At 41.4% G+C, this 21,596-nt stretch overlaps 1 protein-coding gene and 1 long non-coding RNA gene across 3 annotated transcripts; both read left to right on the top strand.

The window, feature by feature from the left end:
* Positions 1–3,174: 3,174 nt before the first annotated feature.
* LOC133726490 (uncharacterized) lies at positions 3,175–4,027 on the top strand. Its single transcript, XM_062154039.1, has 4 exons — positions 3,175–3,257; positions 3,370–3,454; positions 3,543–3,589; positions 3,698–4,027. The coding sequence occupies exons 1-4, from the start codon at positions 3,222–3,224 to the stop codon at positions 4,025–4,027; spliced, it is 498 nt and encodes a 165-aa protein (XP_062010023.1). The 5' UTR covers positions 3,175–3,221.
* A 2,441-nt stretch (positions 4,028–6,468) lies between these two features.
* On the top strand, positions 6,469–8,235 carry LOC133735833 (uncharacterized). 2 transcript variants are annotated; one of them, XR_009859282.1, is made up of 5 exons: positions 6,469–6,531; positions 6,894–6,934; positions 7,140–7,188; positions 7,723–7,841; positions 8,007–8,235. It is a non-coding gene; the product is annotated as an uncharacterized LOC133735833 (long non-coding RNA). The 2 variants fall into 2 exon arrangements; XR_009859280.1 differs by lacking the exons at positions 6,469–6,531; positions 6,894–6,934 and having other exon boundaries at positions 6,941–7,188; positions 8,007–8,234.
* The last annotated feature ends 13,361 nt before the right edge of the window (positions 8,236–21,596 follow it).

Raw genomic sequence — 21,596 nt, 5'->3', positions numbered from 1 at the left:
TTTGTTCACTAGAGCTCCTACATCCTTCAATTAGAACACAATCTAATAAGTATTGATAAGTGGCTAAACAAGTGGTACAAATATAAACATGACTTATAGATATCACTGGGGAAAACAAAGTAATATATAGTACTCTTTCTATGACCAAAACTCACCTGCTTTATGTACATGTAAAATAACCAAACTGTTAACCTCAGTGAGAATTGCCATAGAAACTAAAAACGAATGTTGTAGTTAACAAACAATTCATGATTATCCATTTGTGTTTAGGTATATATGTACACAACATGAAAAGATATGCACTTTGCCATGCAAAACTGTTTTCAATGTAGAAAATGGAACATCATATTGGAATATCAATTTGCAAAACCATTAACCCCAAATGTTACATCAGAACAACCATAAGCTTCTATTGAAAATTTAATGCAGAAATCCATTTAAAGCAAATTGCATACATTAACGTGCATAACTTAACCTCTAAATGTAGCTAGAGAAGATGCACATATAAACAAATTTTCAATGCTACAAGACTACAGCAGAAACCCTGGAATGAAATTCAAGTAAACCAACCAAATTAAAGCACATCAATGCATTTCATAGCATATAATAATCAAGCAACAAAGACAAAAAAGACTCAATGTACCCTCACCTCCTTCTTCTTCCTCTGCATATTCTTCATCAGTCCCACCTTCAAAATTAACACCCATACCGTCCATTCAAATAGTCCACCATCAAATCTAAAAAAATTCAGCGTCTTGGGCTATAGTATTCAGTAAAGAGTTTATCCTATTAGTAAAATACCACAAAATTTAGCTTTGGTAAAACACAAATCAGACAGGCAACCTACTAATTTCTTGCACTCAAACAAAGACCACGGATATAGAGCAAGCATCCACATACAAATCGCAGTTGTAACAAGGCAATTAAAACCCTATTTACTCCAATTGAGGTAATCGAATTAAAAAGAAGAAAACCTAAATCCCTAATTTGGAAAGAAAATGGAATATTGTACAAAAATAGATCTGAGAAAAAGCGTAACAAGGAATTGATGACTAAAGAAAAGAGAAGAGGGATAGGGAATCGTACGGGAAGAAGCGTCGGCTGTGGCAGAGTCGAACCAGAGCGACCTTGATCTTGTCATTGTCGATCTCGTCCTTGATGAAATCGAAGAAGCGCAGGGCCAAGAACTCATAAATATCATCGATCATCATCATCGTCGAGGACATCGTTGCTAGCGGCATTTGGTGTCGAAGAAATCCTTTTGGTCTTAATGTGAGAGAGAGAGAGAGAAGAGAAGAGAAGAGAATTTGGATATTAATGAAAGAAAGTGGGACGAATATAAGCGTAGGAATTTTGGCTGAGTGTTAAAACGACGCCATGTTATTCATTGAAATGGAAGGAGTTGAAAAACTGAATTTTGGCTAAGTGTGGGAATTCAATTAGGGCAACAGTGTTTAAAACTTAGACAACAGAAACACACAAAGTCATTGTCTGAAGGAAAGTTGCAGAACAAGCATAGAAAAACTGTTGTATGAATATATAATCAAACAACATCAAATACTAACACTATATGAATAATAATCGCACAATAGACACACAACAAAACTATTGTCTGAAGATATAGTCAAACAACAGAAAATACTAACATTATCTAAATAATGATCGCACAACAGATACAGAAAAACTATTGTCTGAATTAAATTATTACTCAGACAACATCAAATTTCCACAATTGTCTGAGTAATAGTTGCATAGTAGAGAAGTAATAACTATTGTGTGATTAAAAACAACCAGACAACATATTTTCTCAACTATTGTGTTAATCAACCTTGGACAACATCAATAAAATAACTGTTGTCTAAATTAATTGATTTAGACAACATCAGAAAAACAATCATTGTTTGATTTATTATTGCACAACAGCAATGTAACAACTGTTGTCTAATACGAAAATTCAGACGACATAATAATTTTCGCTGTTGTCCTAAAGTATCAAACGACAGTTAAAAATTCTGCAGTTGTCTGAAGCATGTTGTCTGATGCCACTATTGTTGTAGTGTAGTCTTTGGCTACCCTTATGCGACAACATATTTACTCGATCATAAGACTTGCGATGGCTTATCTTTGCTGAAGTCAAAGGCCAGTCTTTAATGACAACAAAAGCATGTCAACGAAAACTGCTGAAGCCATTCACTATGCCAAAAAGGCCTTCAGACGACACGCATCAGACGACATAAGTTTTGTTTTATGTCGTCTGAGTTTTTCAGACGACATAATTTTCTTTTCTGTCGTCTGAATATGCACTAAAACCGTACTGGTTTAATTTGGAAAAATGGTGAGCATTCAGATAACAGATTTGTGTAGTTGTAAAAGGTGGTGATTTCCTATCTCAAATTTAGATAAATGGTGAGCATTCAGACAACACTTATATGTTGTTTGAAAAGATGGGACCAAACCCTAGCAGAAATTTTAGATTTCCCTCCAACAAGTTGAGTCTTTTCCCTCTTAAGCGCCCAAACCTTATAGTTAACTAATCAATAGGGTGATATTCAGACAACATATAAGTGTTGTCTGAATAAGGTGAGTTTGACTTTTTTTGTTTTAGGTCTCTTTTGGCATAACATAAACCCTTTCGTGTTTTTTTTCATTCCCACAAATTCTGTCTAAAACTCTCTCTCCTTCAGCAAAACCCCGTCTTCCTCTCGATCCGTCTCTCTCATTTCCTTCCCCAAACCCCGCAACCTCCCAAACAGCCACCGCAATCACTTTCAATCAAAAACCAACATGCCCCAAACTCCGCCTCTTCCTCTTCCGGCTCAACCCTCCGTTCAGATCCAATCCCCAGAAGGCTGCTCTCCCAAAAACAATGGTTTTTTTAATTTGGGCATTTAGGGTTCTTCTGATTTTGGGGTTTGTCTGGTTTCTTACATTTTTCTCATGATTTTTCTTACTGCAGATTGAAATTGATGAAATCTCTCTCGCAAAGGCAATGCTTCGAGGCGTGGCTGGAGGAGGTGCGACCTGGCCTGGCCGCGTGGGGCGAAGGGAAGGCAAAGTGGTGAGGAGTGTCGACTACTTTGCTGTTATTCATTTGGGCCTTGCTGACCGTTAAAACTTGTAACTCTCTCTGTAGTCTGGAATTGAAACAAAACCAAAACAGAAAGCAGGAAACGCCGTGCAGAGGCTGTAAGGAGGATCCTTAGCCTAGCCTTCGCTCTGCCATGGATTCCCGGCACGCATCTCTAGGCCGCCGAACGGTACCAACCTCTTCGCCGTCAACTTTTTTGATTCTCTATTTGTTATTAAACTTTTGATATATGGATTCGGAATATCCTCTCTTCCTTATTTGCATTTGGTTCAATTTTGCAGTTGGAAGAAATTCGTCAAAAGCGAGCTGCAGAAAGATTGAGCAAAACTTCTTCGAGACCCGATCTCAGCCAGATCCCACCTATCGGTTCGTTATTTATATTTTCTTCAACTTCTCTGTTAACTTTGGAATTGAATTTTGCCTTCTATTATCGCTCATAATTTTCTGTGCACAGATAATGGAGGAATGAGAAAATCGGAGAGCGCAAATCGACTCTCTGAGGTAGGAGAAAAGAACCTTTTTTTTATTTTTCAAGTTTATATGATTTGATTAACAATTTGTGATCTTTCAGTTCTAAATTCTTATAAATTTATTAAATGGATTGTGCAGAGCGATGTTAGTACTTTAGTTTCTCAGATAAGAGACTTGGATAGGAAGAATGCAGAACTGGAAGAAGAAAACAAAAATTTGGCTTCCATGGTAGGACTCTTGTGTTTGTTGTGCTTGTTTGTTTCTTTTCCGAAAGTTTTCACTTCAAGAGGGTTTGGTTGTGGGCAATGGTCAGTTTGGTTGCCTAATTATATTGTCGACTTATACAGGCTGGGCAAAGAGGCCGATAACAACAACATCGCCGTAGGATCCCGGGGCGACGTCGTTGATAATCTTTTTGTCGGCAAATCCCTCAATCGAGACTCTGATATCATCTTTGATTATCGATAGAAGGTCACCAGGTACTTCCAGTACCTGCAAGGCGATTATTACATTGCGCCTCTCTTCATGGTATGATGGACTTCGATAACCTTCTTGAGTTCAAGAACGACGACCCACTCCTCAACCCTCTGCTAAGAAAAGGTGGGTCTTCTCTTCTCTTCGATTTGGTATTTAGGTTTTCTTGCTTTCTCACTTTACTTTCTTGATTCATTTAATTTTTTTGTATGAATTTTGCTCTCTTAGAACTTAAAATTTCATTCCTTCTTTTTTGTTCTCGACCTTTTCAACTCTTGAGGTTGATTGAACGTGATTACTGTTCTTGTTGGACTTGGAGTGAAAAAGTGAGAGCCCAACACTTGAACATGATCTGTAAATGGAAACAATCATAGCAGATCTTGCTTTTGCATATACGTTAATGTGAAATTGACACTATAGGGATGCTAATATGGCTTAGACCTCGAGTTTATGATTTTTTTTTTTGTTTCAGTAAATGATTAATATGTAGTGATTTTTTTTTTTTTTGAGTAAAATGTCTCTTATTTTGTGTTGTATTAGGAAATTGGATGATATTTTGACTGATGTGAACTGGAGAAGGTGAGGTCTTGGTTGCCAAGTGGGAAGGTTAAGTCTGTGCGGTTGAATGATGTGAACTGGGGGATTAGTTGGAAAGATCGGCGAATTCCATTGTAAGTTTTGTGTCACAGTTTAATATTAGACTCTGTTAGTTTTTGAAAGAATGTTTGGTTCCTTTTTGAGTTGGGAAAATGATTTTGATAATTCTGTAAATGTTTTTGTGGTTGATATTAGGCATGGAACCTTTGGAAATTAAGTTGCGACGGTGCTTGGCGGTGGTACTGTACCAGGTGTGATCAAATTATGTCTCTTTTTGTTCACCAATAACTGTTGCAAGTTTAACTTTTGTCTTTCAGTTATTCTTAACTTTGATGAACATTTAGCCTTGGCTTATGGAGTATATGAATCATTCAGTCCTCGTGTCCTGTGTTTTGGCTTATGTATTTAGTTGCTTCTTTTAAAAGCTTTTGGTATATAGTTTATGTTCCTTTTGTTCCCAGTGATTTAAGTGGTTGTAAGTTTTTTTTTTTTTTTTCCTTCTGGTTTTTTGAATGTTCATTGGTTTTAGTTGGCGGTGATCCTAGTGCTGGCAAGAGTACACTTGTATTCCAGGTACTGCAATTTGAGCATATGGAGCTTTTCCTTTGCAGCTTATTCAAAACCTAATTATATGTCTGTTATGTCTTTGATTTTCAAAATCTTAGTCCCCATATTGACTATTACTCTTTTGTTTCTTTTTTCCCACGTCAAATTATACTATTAAATTGCCAGATTGCTGCACTTATAGCTGAAAGACATGAGCTGGGTAAAGCATCCCGTGTTTTAAATGTCTCCGGTGAAGAGGTTAGCGTTTTCCTAAGCCTGGTATTTTTATATAGTAATTCTGTTCTAAAGGTTCACTGATGCAGTATAGTGGCTCTCCAGCTATCTAATTCTTGTATGCAATAGCGTTTTCTATGTTTGCTGATCAGCTGAATCATAGATTTTGTTTAGAGGATTCTTTTACATATTGTTAATGTTATTATGTTATTTACTGTTTAACGCTTATCTGAGATAAGGTAACTGAATAATAATTTTATTTCAATAAAAAAAAAAGTGGTAATCCATTTAGATTGAAAATGTGGCTAAAAGCCTGAAAGACTTTGGTTGTGGAGCTGAAGTAATATGAATTGGTCAACAAGCCTGAAACATCTCTGGTTTCACCATACCATGCTATGTCTTTAGAAAACATACAAACAAATAAAGAAAGAAAAAAAAAAGGATATGATTTGTAGTTTAATTCACATTGCTGTCTGCTAGCAGAGTAGTGAGCAAATTGGGAGCAAAGCTGATCATATGGAGATTAAAACAGAGGATCTTTTCTTGTACTCAAGTACTGATATTGAGGTGTGTAGTTCTCGATTCATGCTGACTTAGCCTTTCACAATACTCTTATTCAATTTGAGGTAAATACTGACAGGTCATCACTTAATTTTATTTGACACACTATCCTGAATTCCTTGGGCTATTCTGAAAGTGTTTATTTCTAACGATTAGATTTTAATCAATCTCATGCACACTAGATCCAAATTCCACATTACTGTGCAATGACAAAAGACTAGTGGAGTGGTGCTACACCTTCCAGTTTTCATGACTTTATTACAGTAATTCTATTATATGTATTTCAAACATAACCGCACATCCGCATTCCATGCCTATTGTATCATCACTGAGCAGCAAGGCATGTTATTTGTCCTAATCTGGAATATTTTGAATAAGCAAGGCATGTTATTTGTCCTAATCTGGAATATTTTGAATAAAGCTGAGCAACTGATTTTCATGCTTTTCCTCAGGATATATTAGAGGAAAGTTGGTCTCTGGCTCCTCAAGCTCTAATTGCTAATTCCATTCAAACAGTTCATTTAAAAGGAGTGGCTGGAAGTCCTGGAGGCATTGTTCAGGTTGGAGTTTTTACTTGTAACATACCAAGCATATGATCAAATTCTAGATGTCTGATCTTCATTGGCTGCTTTGGCTATAACACCTTTCGGGAGAATCAAAATTGTGTAGTACTTTGAAACTTGTTTCAATCAATTTATACTTACAAACTTGTTTCCTTTTGACAATGTTTGCATTGCATCTGAACACCCACACTTTTGACTACTAGGTTCTTGACTGTGAGACACCTTCATGTAGTTGTCTAATTTTCAAACTCTAAACCAACTAGGTTGAGATTATCAAAAACACTAACCTCACATTATAATACCATACAATGGCTTCAGGACTGAAAGTACTGAGCTCTGGCAATTCTATTCTGTGGCAGGTGAAGGAATGCACGTCAGCCTTGCTGCTTTTTGCGAAGAGGTCTAGTTCTGAAAAATAAAAGTTAAAACAATGAAAATATTTTAGTCTTCCCGAGCTGACAATTGTTTATGTGTAACTAAGTATCATTTGAAATTTTCTTTTCCGTTTTATATGTTGAATATAGGGATAGTGCCAGGAAAGCTCTTAAGTTCTGCTACTTGATTATGCCTTAAACAGAAATTCAACTTTATTTTTTCTCTTGTAGGCCTCATTTGAGCGAGCAAAAAAATGGGTGCTAGAACTGAAATCACAAGGTATTGCTCGCACTTTCTTGTTGTCTAAACTGACTCAGTCCTTGGCTGCTTTAAACAATTTTAGGCTATAACTTTAATTTCAGTTTTGTTTAGGTGCTGTACTCTGTATACTAACTTTCTATGCGAGTTTGCGTCTTTCAATATAGCTAATTCTATCTACTTGGATCATTCCCTTATGACAAGGCAATCCAAATATGGTCATAGCACTAGCTGGGAATAAAGCAGATCTAGTAGAGTCAACTCTCGGTCAATATGCACTTGTTGCTTTATTTTAGCATTCTTACTATGGTGTTTGAAAGCTTTTAAATTTTTTATTTTATTCTTTTCTTATAAGGGAACACGTAAAGCCATGAAAGATGTTTGTTTGAAATATAATCGATGTCAAGATTTTGCTTCTAGTTAGTTTGTTAGTCATGAGGTATCATCTTGTTTCTTGCTCTGTTCTTGCTTTAATTGGGCTCGTCGTCTGAAGGTTTTTGTTGTTTTCTTGCAAGCTAATATGTTCTCTAATCTATTCTCTGATTTGCTTCAAAGGGCTGTAAGACGTCAGTTTGCTCTTTGTGCTGGCTTGCTGCAAGAAAATGGATCCTTATTTACTGGCTATCATTTTCATGGATGCCCACAATAGCAAAGACAAATTTAATCATGCTTTGGTAAGCTTTTTTCTTTTCTTTTCTTTGGTAAGGACACTTGAGTAATGTGGCTTGATGTTTTGCTATTTTGTTTATTATTCTGCTAAACTGCTTTGTCCTTGGTTGCATGATATCTGATCCAGCAAAAAAGGATATAACTTCATTCTATGTGCATATTATCTGCAGGGTTATGCATATATACTCACGCACCCCGGAATACATTCCGTCTTCTATATATGACCACTTCTATGATTCGGGTGATTCCATTCATGATCAGATTGTGAAACTGGTACAGCAGTATGGCTAGCTAGTTCTTTTATTAACTTGTGTCTAGTAGAAATTCTTCCTTGTTTAAGCATTTGGACTTGTCTGCATATCCAAATTAGTAGATATGGGTCATTTTGAATCGATATTCATGATTAGGTTTGTGTACATGAGACAATGGTGGATTAATGGAAATTGCAATAAATGATTTTGGATGTGGATTTTATGGTTTCAGGAATAGCCAATTTTAATTTCCAAAATGCATGCATACCAATTGTACAGGAGACTACTAAAATGTGTCGTCACAAACTGCAAGTTACAACAAAAGCACACCAAAACGTGTGGTTGCAGCTGCACAAACACAGCACAAAAATCAATAATAAGTCTATTGTCTTTTTGACAATGGGACAACAGAAAATTGTAGTCTGAAAGCCAAAACAACAACATAAGTTAGTTGAAAGTATTGGCTAAAGTGTATAACAACAACAAATAAGTGTGATTGGATGTGATTACAGACAATATAAAACACGTACTATTTATATTCAGACTACAAAAATTTGTCGTCTAAATAATTTCAAACGACAGTAAATTGTCGTCGTAATGAGATTGACATAACAGAAAGAATATGATATCTATTGTCTAAACCATTTCTCAACATCATATATGTATAATTTCAAAATTTTTCACACAACACTTAAATGTCATACAAACCAACCCTAGAACGACACTTAATTGTCCTCTGATTCTCTTTATGACCACATATAATTGTCGTGTAAAGTTAATTAGCACAACCTTTAAGTGTTGTTGTATGAGAGAAGACACTACATATGAGTCTTCATTTTTCTTATTTAAGGGCATTCAGACCACACAAATAAGTCTTGCAAATATGCTTCACACAATAGTATTTAAAAAATACTGTGGTTGTTTTGTTTATCAGACAATACAAAACTGTTGTTTGAATGCTTTTAAAGATACAGATCACAATGTTCCCAAAATGCAAAACTCATCAGATGATACAAGACTTTTATTTTTTTATGTCGTCTGAAAAATCAGACGACAGAACACTTCTGTCGTCTGATGCCCCCAAGAGACGGCACCGTACTAGACGACACATTTTTGTTCGTTCAGACGACAGAACAGTTCTGTTGTCTGAAGGCCTTTTTGACATAGTGATTGCAATTGTTTTTTGTAGTAATATTATATGGGTGCGACATGAATCAATACGCATGCATTCAACATCTTGATATTGATAATCAAAAATGAACTATAAGTTCAAATTTTTATGCAAGCATACTATTTTGGCATTTTCCTTGCATAATAGTTAGCATAACCAAGATTTGCACAAAAAAAAAAACATGATCGAATCCCTCTAAATCCATTTCGTAAATTGATTTTGAGTTATCGATTTAGTTTTCATATTTAGGGTTTAATTTGTTCAAGATGTTGCTACTGCAGCTTTGATGAAGTGACTTTTGATTTAGGTTTCATTCTTAAAGCACATAGATGCCAAAATGAAACTGTATACTCCCTGAAGGCACAACGATGCTTAAACAAATCACTCCCTTCTGGCATAATGGTGCCTGATGAAGAAATGCATCATGAATGCATAGTTAAGTTGCATGCATATATAATGAATTTGTATGCATGATGAAAATTGTTATGTTTATTCAATATGAATGTTCTCTTTTGCAGTCTCGTGAAGATACCAACGAGTATTGTTGTTCCACTCAAAAGAGTGTTTCAAGAAGAGGCCAGGAAGTTGAGTTTGCCTGAACCTGTTTTCGTGACAACCATTGATGGCTCCTCTCACGCTCCTAGATACAAGTGTGAAATTGACACTAAAGTTGTAAAGCATCCCATCTTCAAAGGATCATGGAAAGCGACCAAGAAATAAGTTGAAAATGAAACAGCCTCTTTTGCTTTGTAATATCTACAGTTGGAGAAAGAAATCTATAGTTGATGAATTGATGGCGCTCAAGAAAAAATTGATGACGCTTACTGCAGAAAGAGATTCCTTGCAAGAACATATTGACCGGCCATCTTGATGGAGTAATCACAGAAATACAATTTGATATAGTTGGGCCGGAAATGGAGCAAGAAGAAATAATTCACAACAACCAGAATGCAGAAGAAAGTGTGGATCAAAGAATGAGTATCGATCCAACGGAGAAAATTATCAACATCATCGATGACTCAGGCTAGAAGCTGAAGAGTCACTGTAATTATTAGAGTAATTCTAAATTAAGGGAAGATGATGGAAGTTATGAATAATTTAGAATTATGAGAGTTTTATGATTTGAATAATTGTGACATAATATGGTTGTTATAGTGGTTTAGAGTTACAGAATTTGAGTTGTTAAATACTTTTGTCTATTGTAATTGCCATAGTTATGACATTGTCTAGTGTAGGTCTAGGCCAGTTTTTTTTTTTTTTTTTTTTGAATAAAGGTCTAGGCTAGTTTAGTTAAGTAAGGTGTGTAGAAGAGTTTTTTGTAAAAGTTTTATCAGAATAATCTTATTACCATATATTTTGAGAGTCTCCACCATATCTCTCTCTAGGAGCTCTACACATGCCTTTGGGTTGTACATCTCCCATATTATGTGTCGTTCATGCATCATACCTCCCTATCTAAAATTAGTTTTCAATATTTACGCTTCCACTAATATCCAACAGTTTGCAGAATGGGTGGGAAATAAAGTATGCATTTGTTTGTCTTGTCTTAGTACAATTGGTTTTTATTTAAGCATAATCATGTTATCAAAAATAAAACCTAGAAAATGAAACGTAACAAATTTTGATCTCAATATTTGTCATCATGCTATGATACCAATTGTAAAAATAAAATATATTTCACAGCTTGAATGACAATGTATTTATACACAAAAGCAACATATTATTTAAGTTTCAATCTAGTAAATAACATAATAAGATGAATATAGATTATACCTAGTACAACCGTTGAAGATTATGAACAAGGTCTTTTGCAAAAGCTCTAAGGTCCAAGTATTTCTATACGGAGCAAGATGATTTACACTTGTCTGTGTATAAAGAGCAGCAACCTTGTTTATAGCACTGTCTCTGAAGTTTTTGTTAGAATGTAACTGAACCTGTTTTAAGTTTTAACAAATAACTTGAGTAATTTATCTCATAATTGAGAATTAAATTAAAAATGATATATATAATTGAGTCTCTTTACAACATAAATACATCAAGTTTTGATCATGTTGCTTGATTCTTAAGTAACTGAGTTGCTTAGGAATTCTTAATTAAATGAGTTCGAGTCTTAATGTAATTTATTACAAGATCATCCTAGACTATTGTAGTCTTGATAACTTTATGATGTGTAACTTTAGTAGCTTTTTGGTTCTTACCAATGTTGCTAAGTAATGATAGCTGGAGTAGCTTCTTCAACAAATTTCATCGACTCAACCGTTGTGGCATTCTTCCTCCAAGTTCTTGCAATTCTCATTCTTGCATTTTTTGTGTGCATGTTTTAACAACATTCTTTTAGACTGTGTCATATCAATCTTCAAAAGATTTTTTGTTGACTTTTGACATCATGGTTGGAATTTCAGGCATTGGTTGAGATTAGCACTTGATTGATGATGAATGAAAGATGATGACCAGCTTGCGTTGCATGTATGTTTAGCCTTTAATTGAGTAGCTTTTGAGCGCTATTGGCAATAGATTTGTCACTTCTGTTGCCATTTCTTTTCTATGGAAAACAAGTAACATGCATACATGCTTAGTTTCATAATATATAGAGATGAAAAGAAGATTCTATATCATTGGTAGTTCCAAAAATCACATCGAGTGATAGTTGCATATAGCAAGTGAAAATGTCAGCCAACATAATTTTACTCATATTCATTTAGTGATAAGAGTTTCAATGATTTTGGGTTCGTCCCATTCACGACATAATGTATCTCTTAATTATAATCTCTTTGGTATACATAACTTATGTGTCCACTTATAAATGTTACTGTTGAGTGAATGTGTGTATGCTTATTTTTTCAAATTTATGGATATTTTAAGGATTTTTTGCACCAACAGTATCTGGAGACTTGGGTGGCTAATAACATGATACCCGAACTTACAAAGTTATCAAAGTAATACCCAGACTCAATTTTTCGTATCAACGTGATACCTATGTCAATTTTCCGTCATGGCGCCATTAATACTGACCAAGTGTGACGCACGTGAGTCACAAAATAAGAGCAAAAAGGACGTTTTCACTCCTTCACCAGCCCTTCTTCCCAGTTGAATCAAACCCTCCAACCAATCACCTTCTTCCTCTCCTCCTCAACACCACCTGATAATAATAAACCATTATTTCCCACCATCAAACTCACACCACCTCCTCCCTCCCCAACAGCCCTCACCTCCTTCCCCAGAAAACAAAAAAGTATATAAGCTAATAGAGTATGGTCTTGCTGTGCCCAAACTAGAAACACCAGAACAATCTTTCAGGCCCAGCAGAACCGAGACCTCCACGGATTGAGCAAAAAACTATGGTGGCACCTCCTGACCTGGACCCATCCTCCTCCTCCATCTTCTCCCACAAAAACTCTCGCCTCCCAAACGACACCGTTTTCTACACCATCTTCCCTTACTCCAAGCTAAAACACCAGTAAGCTCTATCAAATTACAAAAATTCAATGCAATTCCAAAAGGTTTAAACTTTTCCAAACAAGAACCGAAATCATATCAAGTACACAATCTCAACCACAAACCACAGTATACAAAACCCAAAATTGAAGCTGAAGAACCTAACAAAACCCACAATCCAACTCACCCAGTTCAAAATCGCAACCCTCAATTTTGAAATCCATAATTCACTACTCAAAACTCTAAAATTTAAAACAACCATGTTCGCCAAATTCAACTCCAATTGAAAATTCAGCATGCAACTCTAGCCATTAACGAATGCCAATTCAAAATTAAACCAAAAGAATTAAAGAAATCCACCTCAGTCTGATTGAAGTGGAATGAAGGGCTTCCGTTACCTGGAGGCCTACCCATGATAGCTCTCTACTCTACTATGTTCTCTATGAGATTAGAATGAGTGAGACAAAGAAGAAGAAGAAAGGGAAGAGAGTGGTTTTTGGTTTTGGAGAAGTAATGTTTTTGTTGGGAAAGGGACGTGAGTGAGAGGCAAAAACAAACAATTTACATCCCGCCAACATTTCCTCCATCCTTTTCCCCAAACCCTCTTCCTCCTCCCCCCACCGCCACATCATCGCCATTGCCGTCTCGGTCTCGGTCTCCGCTGTACTTATCATCGCCTCCGCCGCTGCATTTTTATGGGGCGGCGAGATGTTCACGGATTTGCAGGTGCGGCGGAGGATGGTGATGATGAACTTAGATACTGTGTGGCAGTGGCGCTACTGATGGAAGTGGTGGCGTCAGACGACGCCGTTTTAATCATCGGGACCAAGACTTGGGTGTCTCGAGCCTGAATGCCTCGAGCCTGAGTGTCCACCGAAAATGGAGGGCCTAGCTATTTTGGGCTTTGGAAGAACAATGATGTTTAGGGTTTTGGATTTGATCCGTTTCAAGGAAGAGGATGATGAATAAGAGAGAAAATTTAATGATCATTGAAGGCAAATCAGTCTTTTTAGCCTCATTTAACAAGTCACGTGCGTCGCACGTGGTCAAATTGACGGAGAATGACCGTAGGTACCACGTTGATACGAAAAATTGAGTTTGGGTATTACTTTGATAACTTTATAAGTTCGAGTATCATATTGTCACCTCACTCAAGTCTCCAGACACTGTTGGTGCAAAAAATTCATATTTTAATGAGTTGAAGTCCAAACGAATCATAGTTTAAAAGTTTAAATGAGTGAATGACATATTAGAAGGCTTATATTTTGGAATAGGAAGGATGTTGAGAATCAAGATTTATAATTCTAGATTGTCTCCATATTCTTTGCAAAAGCAAACCACATGTCTTAATTTGATGAGTTTTGCATTTTGTCTATATCATTAACTGTACTTACATAGGCATTTGCAAGCATAATTAGCTATAATAAGCCACGCTCACGCTACCGCCAGCGGTACCAACTCCCGCCAAAAGAGTGACCCACGGGAACACAGCGAAGCAGGCTATCGCCTGAGCCCCGGCTTACCCCCAGATCACCGCTGACGCCTCGCCACGTGCTGCGCCAAGACAGCATCAGAAGCTGGGGACTGAAGCACATCAGTCCCACATCGAAAACATGGAGAAGATCAGCTCCCTCCTCACCTATAAAAGGTTCTCTCCTCTCTCCTCATTAATTACGCATTTACTACTTACCTACTGTTACTTTGTCAACATAAATACATTGACTAACTTAGGCATCAGAGAAGAGAAGACCGCCCAACGCGGTCTCCTTCTGATGCCCTGTGTATTTTACTTGATAGGTAGCGGAAGTATCGAGAATATCACAAGTAGCGATCCGCCCATCGGATCAGCGTTAACCAGGGTTTAGCTACCGCTGAATCTTAAACATTAACATTGGCGCCATCTGTGGGAATCCTTGAACAAAAGGTCATCCCACCACAACAACCACCATGGCTAACGGTAGCGGGGGAAATGCTGAGGAGCAAGCAGATCAGTCCACCAACCCCCATCCCACCAACCCCGCGGTTAACATTAACCCAGCGGTTAATGTTAACCGTGCACTATTCAGCACGCCGGCCAACCCTAGCGTGGGGCCCCAGGGCTCATCCCAGGTCCCGCTAACCCAAACTGCAGCGGAGACCCAGCCGGGTAGCAGCCGCCCACCGGTCCAGGACCTCGCTGCTATGTATGAGCTGGCATTGGCGAACCTCCACAAGGCAAACAGGGAACGCAAACAAGAACGCTGAGAGAAGGCAGAGGCCCAAAACCAGGTGGCCACGCTAATGTCAAAGTTCGACGAACTGAAAAAAGCGCTAGAGGCAAACGCTAACACAACACAGAGCGAGCAATCGCGGAGCACCAGACGCAGTCGACCCAATACCGGCGGAATGGTACCTGTGCCAATCATACAGATGCAGGTACCGCTGAACCCACCAGAAATAATGGGCCCACCTCCTCTGCCCCGCCTAATGATGGAGCAAGAAGCGGAATCACAACCAAATACCAACCGCTCGGCTGCTAGGGCCAGAACTGAAGGTAATGCGCCTGCCCCTAGGCAGGAGCTGGTTCAGCGGAACTTCCAGGCGGGGCCCAATGGTGATGCCACCGCCCTAATCCTGGAAAGGATGCAACAGCTGGAGCAAAGGCTAATCCGGGCGGAGGCAGGCGCCCCAGCGCCAATTCCAAATCCGCTCTTTACGTCCAGACCAGGGCCATTTACCGCCAGGATCCTGCAGGCCATCAGACCAACACACGCAAAAACACCAAAAATGTCACACTACAGTGGCATGTCTGACCCCTTCGTCCACATGGACACCTTCAAAAAAGTCACAAACAATAAGGGATTTGATGACGCCACCCTCTGCCACTTGTTCAGCGAAACATTGGACAGTGAGGCAATAAGTTAGTTCTTTGAATGCCCGCCAGGATCCATTGACTCATTTCATGCACTGTCAAATACTTTCCTTGCTCGGTTCATCCTGCTGGCCGCCTGACATCATAACACAACTCGGTTGTTCAACCTCAAACAGGGGACAGAGGAAACATTGAAGGCATTTGTCACCAGGTGGCGAGCGGTAACATCTCAATGCCGCAATCTTGATAAAACAATGGCGCTGGCAGCCTTCAAGCAAGGACTCCTCAAGGGGCCATTTCTCTATCACCTCAATTACAATCATCCAAATGCCGCTTACGACCATGTCATGAGCGAGGCTGTCCTCCATGCACAGGCAAAATTCATCACATATGGAGAAACCCCCCCCCCCCCCCCCACCACCACCAACACCTGTAAAGTCCACCCAACCCTCAGCCAGCCATCAGGAAACCCTAGCAAAACCTCTGCTACGCCACCAACTGATAAGAAGAGAGAGTGGCAACAAGGCAACTACCAGAGCAAGCGGCAGAAGGACCAACATTACAATAAGGGCAACCACTCATCTCATGGGGATAACCGTAATAAACAGACGGAGTCCTCCCAGCGGTACGCAGTGTTTACAGTTCTCACGGCCTCGTACGAGGAAATATACGACCAGTGCAAGGACCAGATCCCGCCACCACCCCCAAGCAAATACTCAAGGACGTGAAAGCCCAGAAACACCGGCAAGTGGTGCAAGTACCACGAGGACAGCGGGCACAATACCAACAACTGCAACGCCCTCAAAACAGCCATTGAGACCTTGTACTGAGACGGTAAGATGGAACAATTCAAGGTGCACCAACCACTACCAGTGATCGCCAACATTGAACCCATGGGCCGTATCAACACCATCGACGGTGGTGCTCCAATCACCAACATGTCTCATAGGGCAAAAAAGCGCTATGCACGTGCTAACCACCCCAATGAAGTTTGCAACATTTGCTATGAGAGGTCCGCTAAACTCCCAAGGTCTGGTTGGGAACCCATTACCTTCTCGGAGGAGGAAGAGCGCGGAGCACATTTGCCCCACGACTATCCATTCTTGATCGACGCCATACTCGGCAAATGGTCAATGGGAAGGCTTCTTGTTGACACCGGGTTCGTTGTAAATGTCATCTTCAATGGTTGCTACGACAAACTCCACCGGAATAAAAAAATTACTACAGAATCATGAGCCATTACTTAGCTTCTCCGGTGACGTCACGCAACCATTGGGTTCTGACTACATGCGACTAGTTATCGGCGCTAGTCCACGTTTGGCGAAAATCCATACGGAGTTCATCATTGTGGACTGCTTCAGTTCATATAATGCCATCATTGGTCGACCAGCACTCAACAAGCTCAAGTGCATCATAGCCGGATACATGCTTCTCATGAAGTTCCCTACGCCCAACGGGACAGGCTATGTCAAGGGAAGTCAATAACTGGCACGAGAATGCTATTCCACAACCGTGGCATGATCAGCACGCCGCCATGAGATCCTAACGGTGGGAAACCATGCACCAGCACCAAATATCTTTGAGGACCCCAGAGATGACGAGAAGAAATGTGTCAAAAAAGAACCTGTCAACCCAGAAACATCCTTAAGGGTTATCAGCATCTCCAACGAACACCCTGAGCGGACAGTCTGCATCGGCGCTCAGCTAGACCCAGAGGTAGCGGCTGAACTCACCCAGTTTCTACGTGATAACGCCGCAGTCTTTGCATGGTCCTACGCTGACATGCCAGGCATCTCCCCTGAGATCATCACACACAAATTAAGCATCAAACCATCCGCCTACCCTGTCAAGCAGCGGCGAATGGTCTTTGATGAGGGGAGATATCGTGCAATAAGGGAAAAGGTGGCCAAGCTTCAGAACATTGGATTCATCCGCCAAGTCAATTACCCTCAATGGATTTCCAACTTGGTCATGGTCAAAAAGCCCAGCGGAAAGTGGCGGATGTGTTTTGACTTCAAGGGCCTCAATAAGGCATGCCCCAAGGACAGCTTCCCGCTACCTCGCATAGACCAACTGGTCAATGCAACCGCTGGACACGAGATGCTCACCATGATGGACGCCTTCTCCGGCTACAATCAGATCAAGATGCACCCCGGCGACCAGGAATACACCTCCTTCACCACCGACAAGGGCCTATACTGCTAAAATGTCATGCCTTTCGGTTTGAAGAACGCCAGTGCAACTTACCAGCGGCTGATGAATGCCATGTTCGCTGAACATCTGGGCAAAATCATCGAGGTTTACGTGGACGATATGTTGGTAAAGAGCATAAAGGCCAGCGGAGATGTGGCAAACCTCAGAATCATATTCGCCATTCTCTTGGCTTATGGTATGCCCTCAACCCAGAAAAATGCTTCTTCGGCGTCACCGCCAGCAAATTTTTAGGTTACATAGTCAGTGAATGGGGCATAGAGGCCAACCCTGACAAGGTACAAGCCATCCTCAACCTGAAGGCTCCAGAGTGGAAGAAGCACGTTCAGAGCCTCCAGGGCAAACTAACCGCCCTTTCTCGGTTTATCTCCAGACTCACTGACAGATGTCTTCCATTTTTCAAAGTCCTGAAGACAACCCACAAGAAAGTCATCGACTGGAACCCAGACTGTGAGGCGACATTCCAGAGCTTGAAAGAGTACTTGGCAGCAGTCCCACTCCTCTCTATCCCTGTGCAGGGGGAGACATTGTATATATACCTAGCGGTATCACAGTCAGTGGTAAGCTGCGCAATTGTCTAGCGGGACGGCCAGGATGAGCTCCCCGTATTCTACGCCGGCAGAGGCATAAACCGAGCAGAAACAAGATATCCCCTCCCCTGGAACAGCTAGCTCTCACACTCATCGTCGCCGCTAGACGCCTTCGCCAGTACTTTCAGGCCCACATAATTCATGTCTTAACAAATCAGCCGCTGAGGCAGGTAATGCAGAACCCTGAACACTCGGGGCACCTCAGCAAGTGGGCCATCGAGCTCAGCGAGTTCGACATTGACTACAAACCAAGAACCGCCATGAAAGGCCAGGTAGTGGCAGACTTCATTGCTGAGCTCACCGAGCATCAGGTTGAACCCAACACGGAGGCAGAACCCAGTACGGAAATGATAACCGCTGAAGAACCAGCCCCACAGCAGTCGGACTGGAACCTACACGTGGACGGCTCCGCTTGGGCCAAGGCCAGTGGCACCAGAGTCATCTTGACAGGACCAGGGGGACTGAACGTGGAATACGCGTTAAAGTTCAATTTCAAAGCCTCAAACAATATGGCGGAGTATGAAGCGCTCATTGTCGGCTTACTCCTCGCCATCGACTCAGGAGCTGACAGTGTCAACATATTCAGCGACTCCCAGCTTGTCGATAACCAGGTCAATGACAGTTTCCAGGCCAAGGACCAATAGTTAGCGGCATACTTGGGGTACATCAAGACGCTCCTCAAAAAATTCAAATTTCACACCATCACTCAGATCCACAGGGAAAAGAACGCCAAGGCTAACTCACTGGCAAGACTAGCAACCGCCCAGCCACACCAAAGTCCAGCGGACACAAGGGTGGAATGTCTTGACAAGCCAAGCATCACAGAAACCCTAGTGGAGATTTTCAACATTAAGGTCAATCCCAGTTGGATGGACGAAATCATCGAATACAAGCGCAATGGGACACTGCCAGAGGACAAGGTCGAGGCACGACAGCTCAAGCGGATAGCAACCCGGTACAACATCCAGAATGGCAAGCTTTACCGCCAGGGGTTCACCCACCCCATCCTCCAGTGTCTGACCCCAAAGGAGGGAAAGGTCGTTCTAGCAATGATACACAGTGGGGAATGTGGAAACCACTCGGGTGCCAGATCCTTGGCCAATCGCACAATGCGACAGGGCTACTTTTGGCCTAAGCTCGGTGACGACGCCAAGAGGGTATCGAGATCTTGCCACAAATGTCAACAATATGCTGATCTCCTACATGACCCGGCAGAACCACTGTCGATCATCATTGGTCCATGGATTCACTCAACGTGGGGCCTGGACTTGATGGGAAAATTCCAAACCGCCAAAGGCCAGTTGAAGTACATCATTGTTGCCTTTGACTACAACAGCAAGTGGATAGAGGCGGAGCCACTGACGGCAATAACTACCGTCAAGGTAACTCACTTCCTCTGGAAGAACATCTACTGCCGCTATGGTGTCCCCCACACAATCATCAAAGACAACGGCACACAGTTCAACAATAAGGAACTCATATCTTTCACCGCTAACCTGGGCACCAAGATGAGTTTTGCATCTGTCGCTCACCCCCAAACCAACGGCCAGGTTGAAGCAGCAAACAAGATAATCAAGAGGCTGCTAAAAAAGAAGCTCGACGACGCCAAGGGTTTATGGGCGGAGAAGCTTCCGGAGGTTCTGTCGGCCATCAGGACTACCCCAACTTCCGCCACTGGTGAAACATCATTTTGCATGATGTTCGGAACTGAAGCCGTCCTACCTATTGAGGTAACTCAACCTACCGCTAGGATAGAAGGCTACTGCCCTGAGACCAACGGCGAAGGCGTCAACCTCGACAGGGACCTCCTAGAGGAGAAACGACACAAGGCCCATCTGCACAATTTGCAAAACAAACAACGGGTATCGCGTTTCTACAATGCCAGGGTCAAGGCCCGGAACCTCCAACTGGGGGACTGGGTAATGAAGGAGGTCATTCCACCGCCAACGACACTCCGCCCAACTTGGGAAGGTCCATACAAAATTGTGGAAGTCGCTAGCCCCGGCACCTTCTACCTGATGGACAAGGATGGCGTCACAACGACCCACCCTTGGAATACCGAACACCTTCGGTATTACTACAAATAGTCATGCCGCTACCCTAGAGCATCTTGACTTAGCTAAATTTTTGACTCAATATTTATCTAAGGGAAGCTACCCAATGGGTACAACCCCGCTTTTTGTAAACGCTGATATATCAGCTATCAATGAAACGAGGAATTATTCAAACTATTGTCACCAAGTCCAAGCACAAGAATCAACTGCCAACGCCAACAATATTCCGCGGACCACGTCCGCTACATCGTGCACTTGGAACAATTTTAATCCCTTTAATGTTTCATTGAGTCACAAAACAGCAGTCAAAGCGCTAGCAGTCCATAAATATTCAAACAATACAATCGTTAAAAACATTCATCTCAGAAGCAAAGAAAAACCAACTGTATATTACGGGTCAGGACTCCCTGCCCAAATATATTGTCAAAATACAAAAAGGCCTTAGCGGCGCACAAAAAAAAAAAAAGACAGGCCTCAGCGGCATTACATAAAGCTATGGAGCTATCTTCATAGATTTGGGGGGGGGGGGGGGGGGGGGGGGCAGCAGCGGCATCCTCGCACTCCGGCGGTGGTTGTTGCTCGGACTGAAAGCTCGTTTGATCGGACCCACGAGCGGTAGGGCTTGGCGTTATAATGGTACCATCCGCTCGAGTGTGGGCGGCCAGAAAGCTAGCACGGGAGACCTCGGACTAACTGGGAGGAGGAGTCCGATGAGAGTCGTTCGCTGGACGCTCACCACTCTCTCCGCTACTCGAGCGGGTACCATCAATGTGAGTAGGAACCACACCACGCGCAGGAGACGCTTTCTGCCCTGACGGCCCAGCGGGATGGGACGCCTTGACCTAGTCGATGGCGCCCTTTTGGTTCAGTAGTTCCACGTTGGCGGCGGCACCAACCTTCGCCGACTCAGTCATCGCTTTCTTGTATTCCGCCGACTGCTTAAACGCCTCCACAGCAGTGGCCGCCGCACGGTTCCCCTCAGCTCCCAGTCGAGCAACCTCGCCCTTCAGCTTCTTTACCTCAGCGGACTTAGCGGGATTCTGAAGGATCTCAACTTTCTTAACCTTAGCCGCCACTTGATCCTTCAGCAAGGCTATGTCTTGCTCTAGCTTGGAGACGTGGTCATTCCACTCCAGGTCCCGTTCAACGGCGACAGCCAGCTTGCCGCGGGCATCCGCAGCATCGTATTCTGCCTTG

The sequence above is a fragment of the Rosa rugosa genome, chromosome 1 (assembly GCF_958449725.1).
Source record: "Rosa rugosa chromosome 1, drRosRugo1.1, whole genome shotgun sequence".
NCBI classification, from domain to species: Eukaryota; Viridiplantae; Streptophyta; class Magnoliopsida; order Rosales; family Rosaceae; genus Rosa; species Rosa rugosa.
This window is presented reverse-complemented; position numbering and strand designations above follow the sequence as displayed.